Raw genomic sequence first — 20,361 nt, 5'->3', positions numbered from 1 at the left:
CTCGATAAACAAGATTTGCAAACTCAAAGAAGTCAGCATGAAATTACTGTATAAAAAAAATCCTTGTGGCAGAACTGCTTAAAAACTAACTAGCAGCAATGGCAACAATCGTTAACAACAGTCTAACAAAGAACAAATTATTATGGGTAGCTGGGACACATAAGCAAAAGGAAATAACATCCTCTTGCAAAAAGAAAGGATTTCTTTGATTCAATTAATTGTGATGTTTATTTCCAAGCAAGAGTTCCCTTTGACAAGATTATCTTGGATTAAGATGAAACAAAAACATGAAAGATGAAAACAGAAAAAGGTATTGGTAAGATAAGTTTGATTGACAATGTGCCCCTTATGCCCAGACACAACTTACTGTTGTCATGATTATCCAAAACTGAGTTGTGTGGTTGGCACACAAGAAAAATATCATCTTTGTGTCAAACTAAGCTCTAAAATATTCTGCAGTGCTACAGACAGTCATGACTCATTCTACAAAATGACTGGACTAACAGCGTACCAAACCAGTGCTCATGTCATGTAAGTAGATTTGTCTATTAGTTTAGCTAGTAAACACTGCACAAAGCTCTTGGGCTGCCTGCACTACATCCCGCCCATACAAATAATCCTTGTGGACTTCAGAGAGAGGATAAGACCACTTACAGGTTTGCAGTTTGTCGGTTTGCCATTCATATCAATGTCCGGAGGGTTTAGAAAATCCCAGTCACGGCCTTTGTTGTAGGTTATTAGAGTTGTAACTTTCCCATCAATCTTCTGGTTAGCCAGAAAGACTCCTTTTACACCTCTGACCTGAAACATAAATGAGAAAGCATTAATGACCAGCACATACACATTTTTTCAGCAAGGATTACTGCTGATCAGCTGCTCTTTTGTGGCTCTGAACTACCTCTGGTAGTTTCTCCACTAGGAAAGTGAATGATACCTTAGTGCATTATTCTATGTTACTGGCAAAATTCCCTAATACATTTCTGCATTTTTATTTTTAATGTGGACATATCTAAAACATTATTCTGCAAATTACAGAACCAATTTATAGCTGCAACATGACTTTTACACTGTAGTCATGTGACCCACATCACAGAAATACTACACAGAATGGTTAAAATAACAAAATATAACGTCCTTTAAAAAATAACATCGAATTAGGAAGCACACTTATCTATTGCAGTAAATAAATGCAGACAGATCTTCTGGGGCAGAAATAGCAAGGACTGAAATATCTTCTCAAGCATCTGAAATGATTCCAGACCCAGTCTAACTCCACAAACTCCCTCCATGGGTTTAACCTCTGGAGGGAGGTTACAGGCTTTCTTTTCCCGGGCACATTTAGTTGTTTTCTTTCAAAATTATCTGCATTAGAAAGCTATTACAACTTAGAGTGTCAAAGGTAATGCATATCATATTTTAGAAGTGCCCTTGGGAGTATTTGTACCTTAATATTTTTAGTTCTAGCATCAGCCCTGATCTTAAGAGACTTTCCTTGTATTTAATAAAAAAAAAAAAAGTCAACAGAAAAATTAACTGCAAGAAACAAACAAAAAGCCATATGAATCTTTAATCTCATAACTCCCAATGTGCTGACAAGATATACTGGAATATCTATCCTTTGTAAGCACCCTGGGCCTACTAATGAATTACATCAGTCTTAATGCCAGTTCAGCTCCTGAGGAAGATAATACAACCAGGCCCAACAGTTCACCCTTCCCAGTGGCAGCTTCTGTATCCTTTCCCTTCCATGATTGCTAATACTACCATGGAGGTAAAACCCAAACCAACATATAATGTCCTTAATAAGTAGCACATCTTTTACTATAGAATGTTCAATCTATGCTAAAAAAAATATTTTTATTTGTACCATACCTGCTGCAACTCTGAGTTATAAATCAGGCTTTTGCCTTTGCTTACAAGTGAAAAAAAAACAACCACAAAGTTACCCGAGTGATATAACACAGGCGGTGAAATTATAGCACAATGGATGTATTTACACCTGTTAAGGTTTGGCAATAGGGATTTGTATAGCTATGTAATTACAGAATGAAGTAGACTCAAGCTCTTTGGTACTCTACATGATCAGTACAAGGTGTTTAAAAGGAGACCCACCAGTTAAGATACATAAATATCCCAGGACCTGTTTGGTTCAACACCCTGACACCTCCACAATAAGCATTAACTAAAAACCTATGACTGGCCAAGGCCTGGGATTTCTTCACCAAGAAGACACTTGTGTGACAATAACTTTGCCATGCACATGTCTGATACCTTCCCTGGGAAAAATGCAGGTAGGAACATTCTGCCTAAGAATGCTCTGATTTCTATAGATTTTATTTTGAGTCATATAGATAAAGTGCAAGAGCATCAGTCATGGTGAGCATTACATATTTTTCCCCTTTTATAAAAGGTTGAAAATATTTTAAAAATCAAAGAAAACTTTACATTGATGTTAATGTGGTAATGTCTCTGTGTTAGTTACAAGACAGCAAATTCTGAAATTTACTTAATATTTTAATATTCCACCCAGTGGTGTGAGGTAAGATCTTGCATTAAGTTTCAAGGTTTCCTTCAGAGTGCCCCTGTTTACCTTACACTTATTTACAAGGTTTTTTGAATTTTGTAAAAATTCTAGAAAATGTGTATCAACTTACATCAACATAAAAATGTGTATCACCATTTACAGCACAGTATAGCAACACTGAAGAAGTCATTTCAACTAAAGGCACAACACAGCCAGGTCTCAGCATGAGCAGGAATATTTGTTTCTTGCTGACGTGATTCAGTCTTGGACTATTTGCTTTTTATCAGAAACACTTACTGGCTTTTAGTTTTTGTTGTTCGTTTTTTTTCCTTTTTTTTTTTTTTTATTTTTCCCCAAATACAATTTATTAACTCCCTTTGACATTCGTTTTAGAAAAAAATATGCATTTAGGTTGAAGAGAAAGCATCTAAACAAGCAGGCTACAGACTTGATACCTATTGTTCATTAATATGATCTATTTTGTTTTCTTGACTGAATTCTACAGAGAATAAGAAAGTTCTGCCAGTTACAGTAATAGCCTAGAACCTGAAAATATATTAAGTCTAGAGAATCAAATTTTCTATAGATGTTTTGCTACTCTGTCATTTTACATCTCTCTGATGAACTCTTTCTTACTTAAACCCCATGCACATGCAATCGGCTGACTTTTCCAGGATGCTAGAAGCTATGCATCACCTCCCAGTCAAACATAACAGTAAGGTACTTGGCAGTGATAAAGGGAAAGAGAAGGAGAAAATAAGGAACGTGCATTCTTTACTTTCAAAGATATTTCAACTTGCTAGGGATTTATTATGTATTCCACCTTCCGAAGACAGCATAGAGATGAGTATGAATGAAATGCCTAGCAGTTCAAACATGTACTGGGAAAGGTAGACTTGGCTTTCAATTTCTGTGCATGTAGTTTTTTTGCAGTGAAGACTATTAAATATTTAAGCAATAATTAGATCAGGGACTGCAACTGAAGTTTCCCTCTTCATATGTGGATGGCAAAACCAGCAATGTATCATGAATATTTTTGTTTCTTCTCTCATTCTTGTTTAATGAATATTCAATCATTCTATATAATCATTCAGGGAGAGTCAGACTGAAAATGCTTTCCATTCCCACTCCCATCTCTAACGTAACTAGGTGGCTAGGGTAACCTCTCCTCTGCAGAATGTGGGAGATAGAGGTTTGAATCCTATCAGGCAAAAAAAGGCCATGAAAAAAAATTTATTCCAGTGTCCCAGTTAACTGTTCTCACTGTTGCTCTAAAAGATAAAAGCTGACCAGCACTTCAGCAGCCCTATTTTGAAAGAAAGGCATAACCCTGCCTTAAAAAGTAAGAGATTCCAGGCATCTATCTTCAGAGAAAATTCAGAAGTATGATATTTGGAGAGGTGCATTAGGCTAAAAAAAGCACATTGAAAACAAAACAAAACAACCTACTATAAAAATTACAGTGCATAAAAATGGCAGCTTTAAAACACCCTTCTCCCTATATAGCATTTTCTATTGTATTTGTCTTGTGACCTTTGTAAATTCACACCTGACTCTCTGTAAATATTTAAAGTGCTGTATGTCAAATTTACCTTCTGGATTCAATTGTGACGGCAAGGCACCAAAATTCTTCTGCACTTTCTAATTCAGTTCCCTAGTCTAACACTGTGAGATTAGTATATTTCTATGAAAAAGGGAAGAGTCACATATGGCAAATAAGGTCCTATGCAAAAGAGGACATTTAGGCACTGGGGAGTGCTCAGCTACTTTGATGAGCAGCCTACTAGGTAACTACTGAGCTACCTAAGATGCGAAACTAGTAGCTGTCTAGAGTAGTTATCCAAGGCAGGAAATTCAGAAATGTCAATCTTTGGGTTAGTTCTCAGAGCACCTATTTTTCAAAAACAGTTCAAGGGTTAGTGGCTCCCCAACAATTTTAGAAAAGTCCTTTGTACCTCATAGAACTATTTTGTAAGCAGTTTTGCTGCTATGGCTGTGTATTCAGTGACACATTATTTTCTGCACTGTTTGATTTTCTTTTAGTAACAGTTGAATAATATTCTATATTAGTTGGGAACCAAGAGGCGGCATTCAGATGGCCCCAGAGTGTTTATTATCAGCAGTTACTGAAATACAAAAAATACATCTGTATAACATAAGCTTATGATTAAAATTGAAATACTTAAGATTTGTTGTTTAGGAAAGAAAGTAAATAGGAAGAATGTATGCTGCCAGTTGTATAGCTCTTTTTCATATAGGAGGCATAACAGGATCCAGCCTAGAAGTAGTATTTTCAAATGTGCTTGTGTCAAATTCCTTACTGGTTCATAGTGTGGCAGCACTTGATACAAATTTCAAGGGCATGCTGCTTTTGTATAGTCACTTAATACTTTTCTTTTCTTTTTTTTTTTTTTTTTTTTTTTTGTTCTATGATGCCAATATTTGACAATTATTTCACATTCATATTTGCAATGTGAGCAGAAATGAAATATGGTACAAAAGATAAAGTGTATAAGAGAAAATTAATGCAGACAAGTAAAAGAGTTTATGGCAGATGAAGATGAAGTGAGGTCAGCAAAAGATAATGAAGACAGTGCAAATTTTAAGGAGAATTAAACACTTGAATTTTGGAAATTATCAACCATCAAGGATCTGTGTTGCATTGGAGATTCCTGTCCCCAAGTTGGGATACATGCATTAAAATGTCCAAAGGCAGAAAAAAACAAAAACAAAAAACAAAAACAATAATCTGGGATATCTCCCTTTTGTGCATTATCAAATATACATTCAGTAATACTTTATTAATTCAGTTTCACTAAGGATTTCAAATAACTCTTGTAGACAAAAGGAGAGTGAGGGATAGCATCTCTGTACAAGTGATCTGAAATTACACGCTCCAGGTTATGCAAGAAGAAGAGATAGTACCTGACTCCCTTTCAGCTTTGCAACCTGCAGGAGTGACCAGGAGCAAAGAGCTGCAAAATAATGCTCCCGATAAATCACCTTGTGGGAATGTGGCTACACACAATGTGTAGATTCACTCATTAAGACCCATTTCTGAATATGGACAGCACAGAAAATAATCTGTGCCTACACTGGTAATTGGTAAATGTTTTACTACAGCCATTTGATAAGTAAAAGCTAAACAAAGATGAAGGAGATAAAGGCAACAACAACAACACTATCATTTTCCCACACCAAGAAGGACCTAATTAGAGCCATACATAGGCAGCTACATAATTCTTACTTCAACAATAAATTACACTGCCAGCTTTCCTATCTTACAGGAACCCTCAACCAATTCTGGTCTTGCACATCCTTGCAACCCAATCTAGTTCTAGGGTTCACAGCACACTAGCAGGGAAGGAGGAAAAACAAACAAACAAAACAAAAATAAAAATGGTGCACTATCAATGAGTAAGAAATAATAGTCTTAACATTAAAGATAACTGTGAGAATCTACTAACAAGATTAATAATATCCCTAAATCAAAATAAAAGAATTAAATCTCCACCCAGACTACAGACATTGGAAGACAGAAAAGCCTACCTCCAGAATATCTATCAGGACATTCTCTTCTGGTTGCTTTGTGCTCCGGACATTCTCCAGCAGGATGGAGTAGTAAACACCCTGTGGGTCAGACTGGTACAGGTTGTATGTGTCTGTCTGGTACCATTCCTGAACAGCCACGAATACCTGGTTTTCATCTGTGCTGATTATCTGTAAATCCTGTAGAAAAAAAAAAAATAGAGAGAGAGAAATTACTCATTTTTTCATAATTGATACAACACAAATAATAATCCTACAAGAAATACCGAATACTAGAAAGAGTAGAGGGAGTGTGGGGGGTGGTAAAATGCACCTGAATGCTAGGTGACAGTAATGTCTCAGTCTAGCACTAATCAGCACACTGCATCCCACCACTGCAGTGTGGTTGGGCAGTGCCTTCTGGACAGAGGCTAAGAGAGTACAAACCAGCTTAGTGAAGACCAAAAATCACAATTGTGTGAAAGCTGCAATCTGCTTTGGCTTTTACATAATTGAATACTTACTGGGTTTCAACATTTAAAAAAAAAAAAAAAAAAAAGCTTCAAAATCTAGCAATGTCATTTAGGTCCATGGGTGAGAAAGAAAAGTGAATGATTTTTGCAAGCTCTGGATGACAGTTGATAGAAAACCTGTATGATTCATAACACCATATGCAAATCTAACCTAAAAAAATAATCATCAGATACTCAAAGAATTAAGAACTATTTCATCCAGGACAATGCATAATATAGCACAAAGACAATATGATACAGTTTCCAGCAGTCACACAGAGGAAGGACTATGTATTATACACACAGTTGATGTATATTATAGTCTGTAATGTTAACCTATTGACCAATGTAGAAAGATTCAGTCAAATATTCAACAGTAATAACATGAAAGTCAACGTTCTACATGTACATTCATTTCTCAAGAATTTCAAGCATGGATATTGCAACAGCTTTCTTTCAGTTTCTCCAGCTCCTCCACTCCAAACTTCTTAGACATAAAAAAAACTATACAGATGGGAAAAATAATTTAACACTAACATTAAACAGAAGAAATAAATCAGGAAGTGGCATCAATGAACTAAGCTTAACAAACACAAAAAGGATGTAAGTTAATTGGAAATTGCAGCCAAAAGGCAGACGTTGGGGCTACAGGTGAAAGGACTTCTAGTCATAGAGATAGAAAGCTTGTAAACTCTTCATAACCTTCTTGGTATTTTATATACAGTTCTGGCCATCTTATTACTGAAAAAAAATCATTAAAGTGATGGAGTGAATAGGAAACAAAGCTACCAAAACTGTTAAGAGAACATGAGTGGAAAAAAAAATCAACTTTAAAAAAAAAAAATTAGGAATATTTCACAGAACGCTTTCTTACAGAGAAATAAAATTAAGTCTGTAAGAATCAAGTTTACACTACAGAAAATGTGAGCATGTGCAACGCTGAATACTTGGCAGAGCATGGCAGTCACACGTCAGGCAAGATGCACGATGTGATTGAGAAAGTTAGATTGAAAAAAGGCATTATCGAAACAAAAGAGTACATTGGAAAGATTTTAACATGAACAAAAGATGGTTACTTACTAACTAACCATGTAGTTAGTTAATTTTTTTTTATATTTTTTTTAAATATCTGACATCTCAACACAAAGGAACCTAACTGCAGTTTTCTATCAATGACAGCTCCCAGAGCTGTTTTCAAAGTCTTTCATGTTGAACTTAGTACTAAGGTAGATTTTTGTTTAACATTCCATTAGTGGATCTCTTTTTATCTTATACTCAAAAATTACTCAGAAGCAGGGAGTTTGGCAGAACTTTTGATTCTTTCCATCTGAAAGTTACTAAATACTAACTGTTCCGATGCAAGAATGCCAGCAAAACACTTCAACTGATCCCAGTGGGTTCTTTAAAAAGCTTCTTATATGTACACAGTGCTGCATCTCCTGTCTTAAACCGCATCTAATATTGAAGTCACCTTTTCTTTTACAGTGTGAGAAAAGTTGCCCTGATTACCCAGAAAGTAGACAGAAGTGAAGCAGAGTCAAACAAAAGAGCGAGAAATACAGTACTTTTCTTCTTTTTTCTACATGTAAACCTCTAAAAAAACCCTTACTCTTCTGTGATGCCAGGGCTTGCAGCAAAATTATCACTTACATTATTTTGTAATTAAAGTAACACATCTATACATCCCCATAAGCAAATGCAGAAAAGGCCCCTTCCTTGCCCCAGGTACACATGGAGGTACACATGGGGTGGCAGTAGTTGCACGGGTGGCACTTGCTGGCAGAGGGGATAGCAGACTGGACAGGCTCATTTGCAGTTCTCATCCCTCAGGCTGTTGTAGGAGCTGCAGAGCCAGTGGAAGCAATACACGAAAAGCCAAAATGTGTGGTACTGAATGGAAAGATTAATTTTGGAAAGACTGGAAAGATTGGGTGAAAGCATGGTTAGACTGGACTATTTTACTGCAACAAATGGAATTTACTTCTCTCTTGGCTGTGACTGTTATCAAGAAAGAGGCCCATACACTTAGCCTGTTTGATGGTATTTTTTTCTTAGGCAAGAACTTATAAGATCCTGGTTTTAGCAAGTGAAATCACCTTTTCACTTCCTTGAAATTTGCTCCTTTCACTTAGCATTTACACTTTTTGATTTCTAGTTGTACTGGAAGGTAGAAATTTCTACTGGAAATTTCCAGTTTCGCTGCTATTTCTTTTCACAGTGATTTCTTTTTCCCCACAAAGCAAAACAGTCCTTCAGTTTTACTACCTTGCACTAATCCTGCACAGCACTTTCTGCCCACAGTTATGACGTAATGCCCCCTGGGAAAATTAATTGACTAAGTAAGGAGATCTGCAAATTCTAGATGTATGTCTGATTCTTAAATATCCTTTAAAATGACATGGGATGTTTAAAATGTAGCCAGAAAAAAATCTATATATTATGTCTCTCTTTTACTATTTCTATTGCTGTAAAACTGAATTTAAAAAAGAAAAAAAATGATTAAGAAATACAACAGGACTTTGGAGTGCCAAGTCCAACCCATCAGCCCAACTACCCACTGATCACAGAGGACAAGCACATGACAGTGGGATGTCAGCAAATATTGCTAGACATAAGTTACTGCCACTGAAGAGTTAACTAGTAAAGACATCTGAAAAAGAGGTAATATCTTGATTCAGGGAATGCAAGTTTTATTGCTCTACCTAATTCATGGCCACAGATACTGCCTTAGGCTGTAATCTCAGCAGATCCTATAAGGAAAGCATTCATTCTGTGATGATTTCATGCTTGGACTGTTGCAATTGCCTTCTTTCTGGACATTGTGTTTCTCTCTCCAGATTCTGCAGGCTATTCAAAGTCCTGCTGATCACGTAATTTTCCTGTAATTGTGCTATTCACACGTGATTTATTCAAATTCATTTATAAAATGTATAAAGACCTTTAGTAATGTTACAGCACTTCAGGATTTCGAACGTTTCTTTTTGTTTATCTCCAAATGTATGTTTTTTTATATATATATAAAATATATATATACACACATGTTAAATATTTGAGGTCTTGGGCTTTCCTTTCATTTCCATACTCAAATGAGAGAGTCTGTGCTCTTTCAGGTGTTCCCAGGCAGAATCTTTCTCCAGGTTTGTCATAGCACCATGTTGCTATAGCACTTCTATGGCATGTCCATTATTCCATGGACATCCTTTCTCCCTTACTACCTACCACTTTGCTTTTGCTCAGTCCAGTTTGTCATCTCTTCTGATCTTCCACGTCTTGCTGACCCAAACACCCATGCTTTCAGCATTCTCACTTCTCTCCTTCTCTTTTTATACTTTTGCATAGCTCAGCAATAGTAATCTGTATGAGAAATAAACTGTCCTTCCCAAATACAAAATTCCTAAGGCCAGCCAGCCAGCCAACTTTCTTCCTGCTTTATCTCATCTTTTTAGGTTGTAAGCTCCTGTGCTGCTCTGAGAATACTCACAATACTGCTTGTTGTACTATTCCAAACACCATTAGACTTCTTGGTTCTGTTTGCTAAGGTGCTTCTTGTACAGTATGTTCTGCGAATTCCATTGACATAATGTTCCCTTCATCCTCCTCTCTTCACTGGATAATGTAATGCCACAGATGTATCTTCATCTCTAAAAATCTGTGGAACTACTCATAGGTCCAAAACAGTGGCCAGGGCCAGGGATAGCTTTACAGTGAAACCAAAGAAGCCTACAAACTGCTCCAAAATCCACTGCTCAACTACTATACTATACAAAATCCACCCTGCTACTATTGGGTCCACATAGTTGTTTCTCTATGGATGTAGAATGTATGGATGTATGGAAAGTAGACATAAAACATCCTTCAAGTAATGTAAACAGCCACCCCAAGGAACACAGGTAAATTGACTCTTGTATGAAAATGGGGAAAAATAAAAACACCTTACTGAGATTACTTGAAATGTTGCACATACAAATAGGAACATAGTTTTAAAAGACAATGTCTGTTTTTTGTTTTATACAAAAGCAGTAGCAGCTAAGAGTCAGGGGTTTCTGGAGGTGAGGGTAGGAGGAATGCAAGAAGTTTAGAGGAGCAAGGGAAGAGAAATGCTTTGTTTTCACTGTATACATCCCCATACCATCTACATTTAGTAACTCAACTGCCTTTAAAACTACTAATACCTTCTAGAATTTTATATTCAATAAACACTCAATATAGTTTACTATATTACTAACTGCTAAGAAAACCTGCACTTACTACTGTGCTAAGAAAACCTGTGACACAAATAAATAGGATTACACCCTGAAGACGGAAGGATATAAAAGATGACAAAGATCATAGAGCAAGCCAGTGCTCCTTTGTGTAAAATGTGCTGATGACATAGGAAATGTCATCAAATGGAAACACTGCAGGCAAGATTCAGAATAGGCTGTACAGTGCTACATAGACGGGGCTGTGGCACTTCAGTCACCAAGGAAGGTTCAAAAATAAACTCAAAATACTCATTTTTCAAATCTTATAATTCTTAATCCAATGTCAAAATTCCACCCCTTGCCCTGCAAATGGTTAATGCTTAGGTTGGGGTACATGTGTAGTGGGTTTAACCTGAACAAGTGCAAAATTAAACAGAGAATCATAAGGAGTAAATTTATCACAAGTGCAACAGATATAAGCACTCAAAACTCTGTAGTCTTAGCCTTGACCTCCAGATGCACCACATTTATACCCCTGTAATCTCTTAAGTACAATCAAGGTAACTGGATGGCACATATCCCAAAGATAATCTCCCTAATCTTCCTTGCCTGGCTGACTAAAATGGTGCAAGGAGAGAAATCAATAACAACCTATGCTGTGAAGAAAAGAAGAGTTCCTTGAATCCATCTTAAAAGGATTTCTGTGACTTGGGAGCCATTCAGAGTGACGGCTGCTACAGCACAGGTTCACTTGCTGGTGCCATGACACCTCCCAGGAAAGGAGTAACTTTACTGCTTCAAATATCACCACTATCTGTATTTCTAACACTAGGTGTTAATCAAATAAAAATAAAATATGGAGTTGGTAAAAAGCAGGTATAGGAAATTCATACTACCATGAATACATTAAAGACATTCACTTATGTCTAAGGTAATGGGATTTTTTTTTTTTATTTTATTTGTTCCGTGTACTCACTTTTATCTTGGTTACCTAAAAAATTTCATTTTAGTGCTTATTTCATAAGATAGAAAAGACATACAGAGATCAAGATAAATGAAATAAGCTTTTTCCATGTCATATCTTTTCAGAACTAAATATTTTACTTTCTGAATTGCAGTAGGATACAACAGGCAATATAGTTGCTCCATTATTGAGTTTTTGTAGCTGGCATGAACAAATGCAGAATCAATGAATGCCTTGTATCAGTTGATAAAAGGAGATCATTATCAGTGGAGTTTATTTACCAGAGCTAGCAAGGGGACTCAGAATAATTAAATTCTTCCAAACTGCAACAGTAAAACTAACATGACTTGCAGCAAATTTCTTGGTTTGGTCAAGATTTTTTAAGACATTTTTCACTTAAACTGAAGAATGAAATAGTTCCCAGTTTTACTGTTAATCACATTAGGGAATAACTTAACATCCCAAATAAGGACCAGAAACCAACACAATTCTCTTCAAATTCATGTTCTTCCAGGCAAGGGCAATCATTGCTGCAGGAACTTTTGTGCAATACAAGGGTGATGACAGATGGGGCTACACCCTGTTCTCCTTAGCAGAACTGCTCTACCAGTGGTAGCTGCTGAAACCCTGCTTTGGGCTGAAAGCGACCCAACAGGGATTGCTGCATATGCCTAGCAGATCTGGGTCCCCTGGAACACGTTTGCATGGATAGGCAGCCATCTAACAACACAAATGCAATCCTGCTACTCTTGGCTTGATTTTGATATTTGCTTCCTATGAATTACTCACTTCTGATCTAGCTTTAGCAGCAGAGAACAAGAAATCTTGGTAAAACAGAATATAGTTTAAAGCCACTGCAGTTTTAAATCGATAGCTCCAAATTTCCTGTCCTGTTACGGGGAGCATAGAGGCAGCCTTTTACGCTGACCTCACCAACCTGTGACTATTCTGTCTGGCAGCACAACTCCTGCCAAGCACAGGAGACAGATGTGTGATTTGACATATGTCAACATCAAACATGCTACAGAAAATCTCTCAACAGCAAAGAGCTTAAAGAAATATAATCTGAATTCTGTTCATTAGGTGGCTCCCAACAGCTCTGTTCTGTACATACATGTAGCTATGATGTGTTACAAAAAGTCAATCTGAAGTGCACTGTGGAGCTAGAACCTAGAAGAAAAAACAAATAAAATGAAGCTCAGAACTTGCAAAGCTTGGCTGGAAACTGCTTTTATCAGCCTTTGACTCACAAGTAAGGAGGCCTTGAGATATGTCCTTTTCTGTATTTTTACTTTGAGGCTATATTTTGACAAAGACAAACACAAATGCAAATAAAAATTAATATATATATTTTTATTTTATTTTATTTTTTTACAGATTTACAACATCTACATATCAAAACAAAAACATGAGACATCAACAACATTTTTAATTACTCAATTTGAAAGTGTTCATTCTATCTCCACATTTAAAATCACTGTGAAATGCATCTGTGCTGCAAAAAAGGAATATCTGAATAGCCCAGCGCTATTCCCTCAGGCTAGATCCTGGGGCTCTCCTGATGTTGTCAGACAGATTCTTGCAGTATCTTCTGACAGTTTTTCCTTCCCTGTACACAACCACTGCTCCATCTGGATTTTTTGAAGCCTCATTCCATTCTTTCAATAAAAAGGAGATAGAGCCTATTTTAGCTCTTCTCCATCTCCAGGTTAGGCAGAATCCAATACTGAAAAACCCTGAAACTCAGTTCTTTGAAAAGCTATTGCTTTTAATCAAACATTTAAAATTTTCTTTGTAAAAATATTTCATTTTCTTTACCTCCTACCACCATAAAAGTAGCAGCTTCACTGCCATGTTCTAGATGTACTGTTGATGTGTCAGTGTCTTTGCTGATATTCTGCTTCTTTGCAAAATTTCACTGGTAATTTACTAATATTTATCTTTTCCTTCCATTCAAATTACTGAAACATACATTTCTACTGCAGTCTGATGGTTCCCACTGAAATTCAGTGGGATGAAAAGTTGTGTTCTTGTATGTGTAGTATCTAAAAAATCTGCTATAATGTAAATATAGCAAATCACTTTTAGAAAATGGATCTTTTACATAAGGCATTAACATCACTCACATCTACTGCTGTTCTAATGGATGTCTGGGTTCTTTGTGAAATTTTCAGCTCTGCTGTGTGCAGACACCAAAGCAACTTCTCTTGGAGGCATCATCAAAATGCTAAAAGGATACAGTTTATTTCATTCCACTCATTGGGCACTGTCTCAACTAGGAACAACACAAAAATGCCTTTTTCCAAATGATGTAGTCATCCTATTCCTAGCTAGCTATTGACGGTATCCAAAATGAAACCATTAGCTTCTAATTTATTTATTCAGCCAAGCCTGGAGTTAATCTGCTTAGAAGTTTAAAAAAAAAAAAAAAAAGACAAATAAACAAAACCCACATTTTGCAAGAATTAAAGAATTCAGGATGCAGCACTATTTCAAACAGACAACAGAAAGACCAGTGAGTTATGACTGACTGACTATGTCAGAAATGTACTCAGTAAGATCATATGCCTAGTAAACTAAGTATCCTTTGCACATGTATTTTAAGGCTAAAAATGATTATTAGATCCCTTAGTTTTCTCTCTTTACTGTCTTTCCAACCAGAGAATTTCCAACTATTATTTCTGCACAACTAACAAGACACAGGCAGAGCAAATAACTTATGTATGGTTAGAGCAAATCCCCCAGAAAAGCACTCAATTATTATTTGAAAACTTCAAAACCTAGAATATCTGTCACTTTCCTTGGCACCTTTTCAAATAATTAATCACCAATGCTATTAAGAAGCTCAGCTGAGTTTCTAATTTGAAAGAGACTGTCTTCAGTTCCCGTCTATGGGTTTCTCTCTCTACAAAAGCACTTTAAGACTCTTAAGTATTTTCTCCCCATAAGGAGACTTCACTATAATCAAATTACCTCTTGACCTTCCTTTTTGAAAAACAAATTATACTTTTCTTAAGGCTATTTTTCACTGCACTGATCTTGTTTGTAGGGTGGCCCCACAAACACTACAGAGATCACAGTGGGCAGAAGAGTGATAGCAACGAATGACTGAAGGGAACTTCTTAAACTGGGTTTGCTGCCAAAGAAAGCTCCATAGGACTGTGATCTAGGTCCCCCACTATGTGGTTTGTTTCTAACCCTCCAATAACATTTGCTGCTGTTCTTCACAATGATGCAAGCTCATCTACTGCAAGCGTGGATGACTACAAGAACTAAACAATTCATTTAGTTCTTGGATTATGACAACCTTCCCCCCATTTATTAAGATGTATTTGACAGCTAGATCTGAACCAAAATAACACATCCTTTACTAATATAGTGTATGACAAATATTGATATTTAAATCAGAGACATATCTTGAAGGAGGTAAAGTCTGCATCCTGCTTATTATAAATAATTCACTTTCTTGAATGCCTGAAGTACTCATCCACATAGAATATGAACTTCTGTCTGTAATCATAGCACACGGTGCAACTCTCACAGACTTAAGTTAGATGTCCATCTCCTTTGTGATGGCAGTTACAGGAAGCACAAGATGTGCTGCAGCAGATTACTGGGAATCAGAATGAAACTGCAGTGGAAAGCTACAGCTTTGGGGGCTGGAACTAGATGAACTCTAAGATCCCTTGTAACACAAGCCATTCTATGATTCCTGAACAGGCCATGCAGAAGCACAGGAAGAAATGCTCAGCTCTTCCATACAAGATTTCTAGCCTTCCATTTCATAGAATCATAGCATTGCTTGGGTTAGAAGGGACTTGAAAGATCACCCAGTCCAATGCCCTGCCATGGGCAGGGACACCTTGCACTAGACAAGGTTGCTCAAAGCTCCATCCAGCCTGACCTTGAGCACCTCCAGGCATCCACAGCTTCTCTGGGCAACCTGTTCCATTGCCAAACAAATAACTGTTTTGCAACATAAATTAGAATCGTCAACACTTGCACTAATGTGCTGACGCTTCTTCAGGAATTCTGGCAAAACATTCAAGACTAAGATAATTTTACTTGTTTTAATTTATTGACAATTAACATGTTATTAATTACTGATTTGTGTATAGAGAAAAACAAAGACAAACAAACAAAAACATTTAAACACTGAAGTAAACACCTTTCTTCTCCCATATCCAGGCTGAGCTCATTCAAACACCTCTTCTACCCTCTTCATAGCCTCAACTTCCTTGTTTCCACTTTGTGTTAATTCAGTCCCACCCAGGTACTTCAGAGAGTTAATGGGCTGTTGGACTCATCAGCCTTTTTTTTTTTTTTCCTCTTTTCTTTCCTTGCTCATTCCTTACTTTCCTCCCTTGCTCCTTCCCCCTTTGTTTCTTCTGTCCTGGTGTGGGTCACCCATAAGCTGCAGTCATCTGGGGATCCCTGCCCCAGCAGGAGTTGCTCGTGGGCTGTAATCTCTCAGGATGTCCACATTCGGAACATTTTAACATTTACATCTGGATATTCTTCTGTTGTTTTTCTAATTACAAATTCCTCCAAGAAAGCATAAAGGCTGATGGCCTTAAAACATTGAAATAATTATGTGGAATAGTTGATATATTTACCTGTCCCTGGCTATCCATTTCTTTTCAAAATAAATAAATAAACAAACAGTCATCTGCATAATGATACTCAGAACGAACATAGCCAAATTTCAGATCCTTGTCTAAATAGTGTCTGAGGATTTGATTTGAGGGTTTTGTTAATATGCTGTATATTTGAAAGCAGAAGTCTTCAGACCATCACTTAGTTTAAAAAACAAAAAAAAAATAATAATGAAAAAAAAAAAAACAAACACTAAAACAGCATTTAACAAATTCTTTGCTTTGTAAAAATAACAAAACAAGTAAATACAGTGTACTCCTTTGTCCTTTACTACTTGGGCAGTGAATTAACCAATGCATTTCAATACATGCAACAATGATATATTCTAGTTTCTAATATGTAAAATGAAGGAATCCTAAAGTATCACATGAAAAGAGAGAGACATCATGAGGTTGGGAGAACAATTTCTTGATGGAAACAAGGTGAACTGTGAGGCCAGATCAGGTTAGCTGGGTTTTATCCAGTGAGTCTTTAAAACCTGCAAACTATTTCAGTTCAGGATTGCAGATGCTTTTTAACTATACATAAAAACATGAAACATATTGTGTGCTGTACAAAATTTCAATTGCATCATTCAGACTGTGTGTAAATATCTCTCTGTGCTTTACTGCACAAATATAGAAACCTTGTCACTATAAAAATATGCTAGACTGAAGGAATCTCAGAGAAAACTCTGCCATTCTGTTAAGTAATTAAAGTCCATATTGGGATTCTTTAATGAAATAGAGACCCATCCACTGCAAAATTTCTCCTATATTACTATTCATGCTTATACCAGAAAACACCATGTGGAATTAAACTGTAATTTATTCTTGAAAGAACACTTGCTCAATATCATTATATTGCCATAGGGTATGTAGCACAGCTTCATGGAAGCAAAGCTCAGAAACTATTGTGGTGACTGACGATGTATAAGCTATCCTATGTTCTTGTCCTCTATGGTTTATAAGCTATTACTTTCCTAGAATAAACATGCAGACAGTAGGGGAAGAATATACCAAAAATGGGATTTAGAAATCCATTTCAAGGAGAAATTATCATCTCAAACTAATGAGGTTTAAAAAGGAAAAAAGCAAAGCTAGTTTACTATGAAAGTGAAGAAGAAAAATACAGAAGTAGAAATAAAAATATGTATACTCACTTTTGGCAACGCATATTTTGGCAACTTCATCTGTACAAAGCCATTTCGACGGTAAGATACGTAATACTTTGTCCGATTTGCTGATGTTGTCTGTACAAAGGGAAAACAGAACCCTGTGATAGTTGATAGTTTATATTAAATGTAAAGAGGAATATTTTGGAAGTTTTTTTTTTTTTTTAAACCTGCAATTGAAATATATAGCTATTACTTCCATTACATAGGATGAATTTGCACAGTATTCTCCTAATAGGATAAATAACATCTGTGAGAAAACAGACTCCAGGTAGACTCAACCCCCTCTTCCCCTTCTTTAGGGAGAACAAAGAGATTTACCTCCCTCTTTTTGCCAGTTCAGCTACCTTGAGTAATACCTGAGACTTCAGCATCTCACTGACCTCAGTCCTTTTGATATCTCTGTACACTGTTCTCCCATTGGCCTTCCACATTTCTGTCCTTTTGTGGAATCCCTGGCAGCAGGACCCACTAGACAGGAGGCAGGGAGGTGGCACACTGGCTGTGAACACCAATACTTCAAGGGCAAGTGGTTCTCCAACAGCCCAATTCAAGGCAGTTCATAAAGGACTGAATAACTCACGCTAACATTGTACCAAGTGTTCACTGTATTTGGCTAGGATTTTCTGTACAGGATAAAACATTTCCAGTGCAAGATGCTGACATGCAGCATGGAAGATGATACAATTCCCAGTTCATTGGTCAGTCAGTTTGAAAACCAGTTACATGTCCTGAAGACACAATTCTACACTTATATAGAGAGGTAAAGCATATTTCAACTGCTTTCATGCATGGAACTGAAGACAGATTAGGTTTTATGTAATATACCTGGGGTTTTATGAAGATTTCCACCAAAGCAAGCAAACAAATGCACATTGAAAGGAACACCTGTGTATAACTATTATTCATTAGCACCCATTTCCCCTTTTGCCCAACACAGTGGCAATTTTAAGACTTTTATGTAATTCCCCAAAAATCAATGCAAAATTTGTTCCAAAGGACCCAAAGAAAGATTCTAAATAAATAAACACTTGAAAATATTCATCAGCTTTTTTTTTTTTTTTGTCAGAAATGTAATGCCAAAACCTCATCTGACAAAGCCATTGTCATTGTCATGGGGAAAAACATTCCTATTGTGGTTTTTCACTTCCTCTACAAATATGGATCCTGTCTAGTTCAAGAAGTCAAATGAAATTTTACTGAGATGGAAAGATAGAGGAGGAGATGCCAGTTTTAGAGGTTAACATGAGCATGTCTTCATTCAGTTTTTCTACTTCACCCTCCTATATAAGTCATAGCAGAGCAAAAGGAAACAAATGGAGTAAGCTGATGGCTAAACAAAAGGTAGAAATTCAATGTAATTTATGAAAGAAAGGCTTAAAAAATAACCTCATTCAGGGAAGATACATCTCAAATGAAGATTCATTGTTGATTTCATAATACTAAAAAGAGTAAAAAATCCAGGTTTTGCAGTAAATTGCTAATATTTAAATCAAATGCTGTTTGCCACAACAAACAGCATGTTTGGCTGTAGGCCATGACATAAAATATTATGTGTTTATAAAAGGAACCTGATTTGGAGAACAGCCTATCCTGAAGCAAATAAACTTGACTTTTCTTGGTAAAAAATGAAGTTGATGCATGTCAGCAGGTCCACCTGCCTGAATATTATAAAATTATCAAAGTATTTAACACTGAAATCATTTTCACGCTTTCTTTAAACCAGTATCATTTTTTGTGGTAGAAAGAATGTGATGCCCTTTAGGAATGTGATTTGTTAAATGATGGATTAAAGCAAAAAGTTCACCATTTATTTAATTAGTGTTAAATATCAGTCTTACCCATCTTACAATAGCCTTCATGTTCATTATGCATTTACTTTATGTCACTCATTTTAAATGACTAGAGATGATGCAAGGCAGCGGAGAATCAAAGTTGAAGCAGCTAGTTGTGTCAAGCCCCACTGACATTAAAGGCTGGTCTGTGCTTCAAACAGTGTGAAAACTTTAATCCTACTAAAATCACCTCTGAAACCATCTGGCTGACAGTGCAAACTGAAGGAAAGCAATGAGCATTGGAAAACTGCTGATCTTCATGGATATAGACATACTAAAGAAATTAGGATGAGAATTACCTCTAAATTGGTAAAAGTCTGTGAGTGTGGACAGGATTAGCCCTGCATACTGCAATGCTCTGATTCATAGGCACCAGGTTAGGATGGGTGAGTGATGCCAGGGGCCGTACGACTGTCTCAAACTCATTTTTGCACAGATGACTATGAGACATCTTTTTGGCAGATATTGCTATGATATCAAGAGCAGTCCCTGCTCTGATTAGAACTTTCATAGCAACACTTCAGCCTAGATAAAAGATGAATTTTCATTTTGTTTCAGAAGTATGATCTTTCTCAGATGCACAGCTGCTGTGTGGCTTCACTGGAAAAGCCAAAAGCAGTGTCCTGCACCACATCCCAAAGGTGGCTGCACTTCACATATGACTAAAGAATCCCAGCAATACCTTCTATCCCTCAGTAATACAGATCTGGCTAGCTGTTAAACAGTTAAGCAACAAGAGAGATTTATTTTACATGCTGTGATTTACTGTAATAAGTCTGAAAGGAAAAGACTAGAGATGTTTCCCCTTTATGTGGGAACTAGAGAATACTACCCTTTTATGTTTATCTCTCTTCTAGGCATTAATATGTCTCAAATCTACAGAGACTATGTTACCAATGGCATAGTTTTGCAAAAGCAATTGTCTGTTAAATTCATGTGTACATTTCCAAGTTGGAATTCCATTTCCTGATTGTCCATGGCTGCTATAAGACAGAACAACAACAG

The 20,361-nt window shown here is 36.5% G+C and overlaps 1 protein-coding gene across 4 annotated transcripts in view; it reads right to left on the bottom strand.

Moving 5' to 3' along the window:
• Positions 1-20,361, bottom strand: part of SORCS2 (sortilin related VPS10 domain containing receptor 2) — a 546,865-nt gene that overhangs the window by 69,811 nt on the left and 456,693 nt on the right. For all 4 annotated transcript variants that reach the window (XM_082758745.1, XM_082758747.1, XM_082758746.1 and 1 more), the window contains exons 8-10: positions 17,510-17,599; positions 6,074-6,253; positions 655-801 (exon numbers count right to left, since the gene is read on the bottom strand). In XM_082758745.1, coding sequence (XP_082614871.1) covers positions 655-801; positions 6,074-6,253; positions 17,510-17,599 — 417 coding nt within the window. The remainder of the gene's footprint in view (positions 1-654; positions 802-6,073; positions 6,254-17,509; positions 17,600-20,361) is intronic.

The sequence above is a fragment of the Aythya marila genome, assembly GCF_965140915.1.
Source record: "Aythya marila genome assembly, chromosome: 4".
NCBI classification, from domain to species: domain Eukaryota; kingdom Metazoa; phylum Chordata; class Aves; order Anseriformes; family Anatidae; genus Aythya; species Aythya marila.
This window is presented reverse-complemented; position numbering and strand designations above follow the sequence as displayed.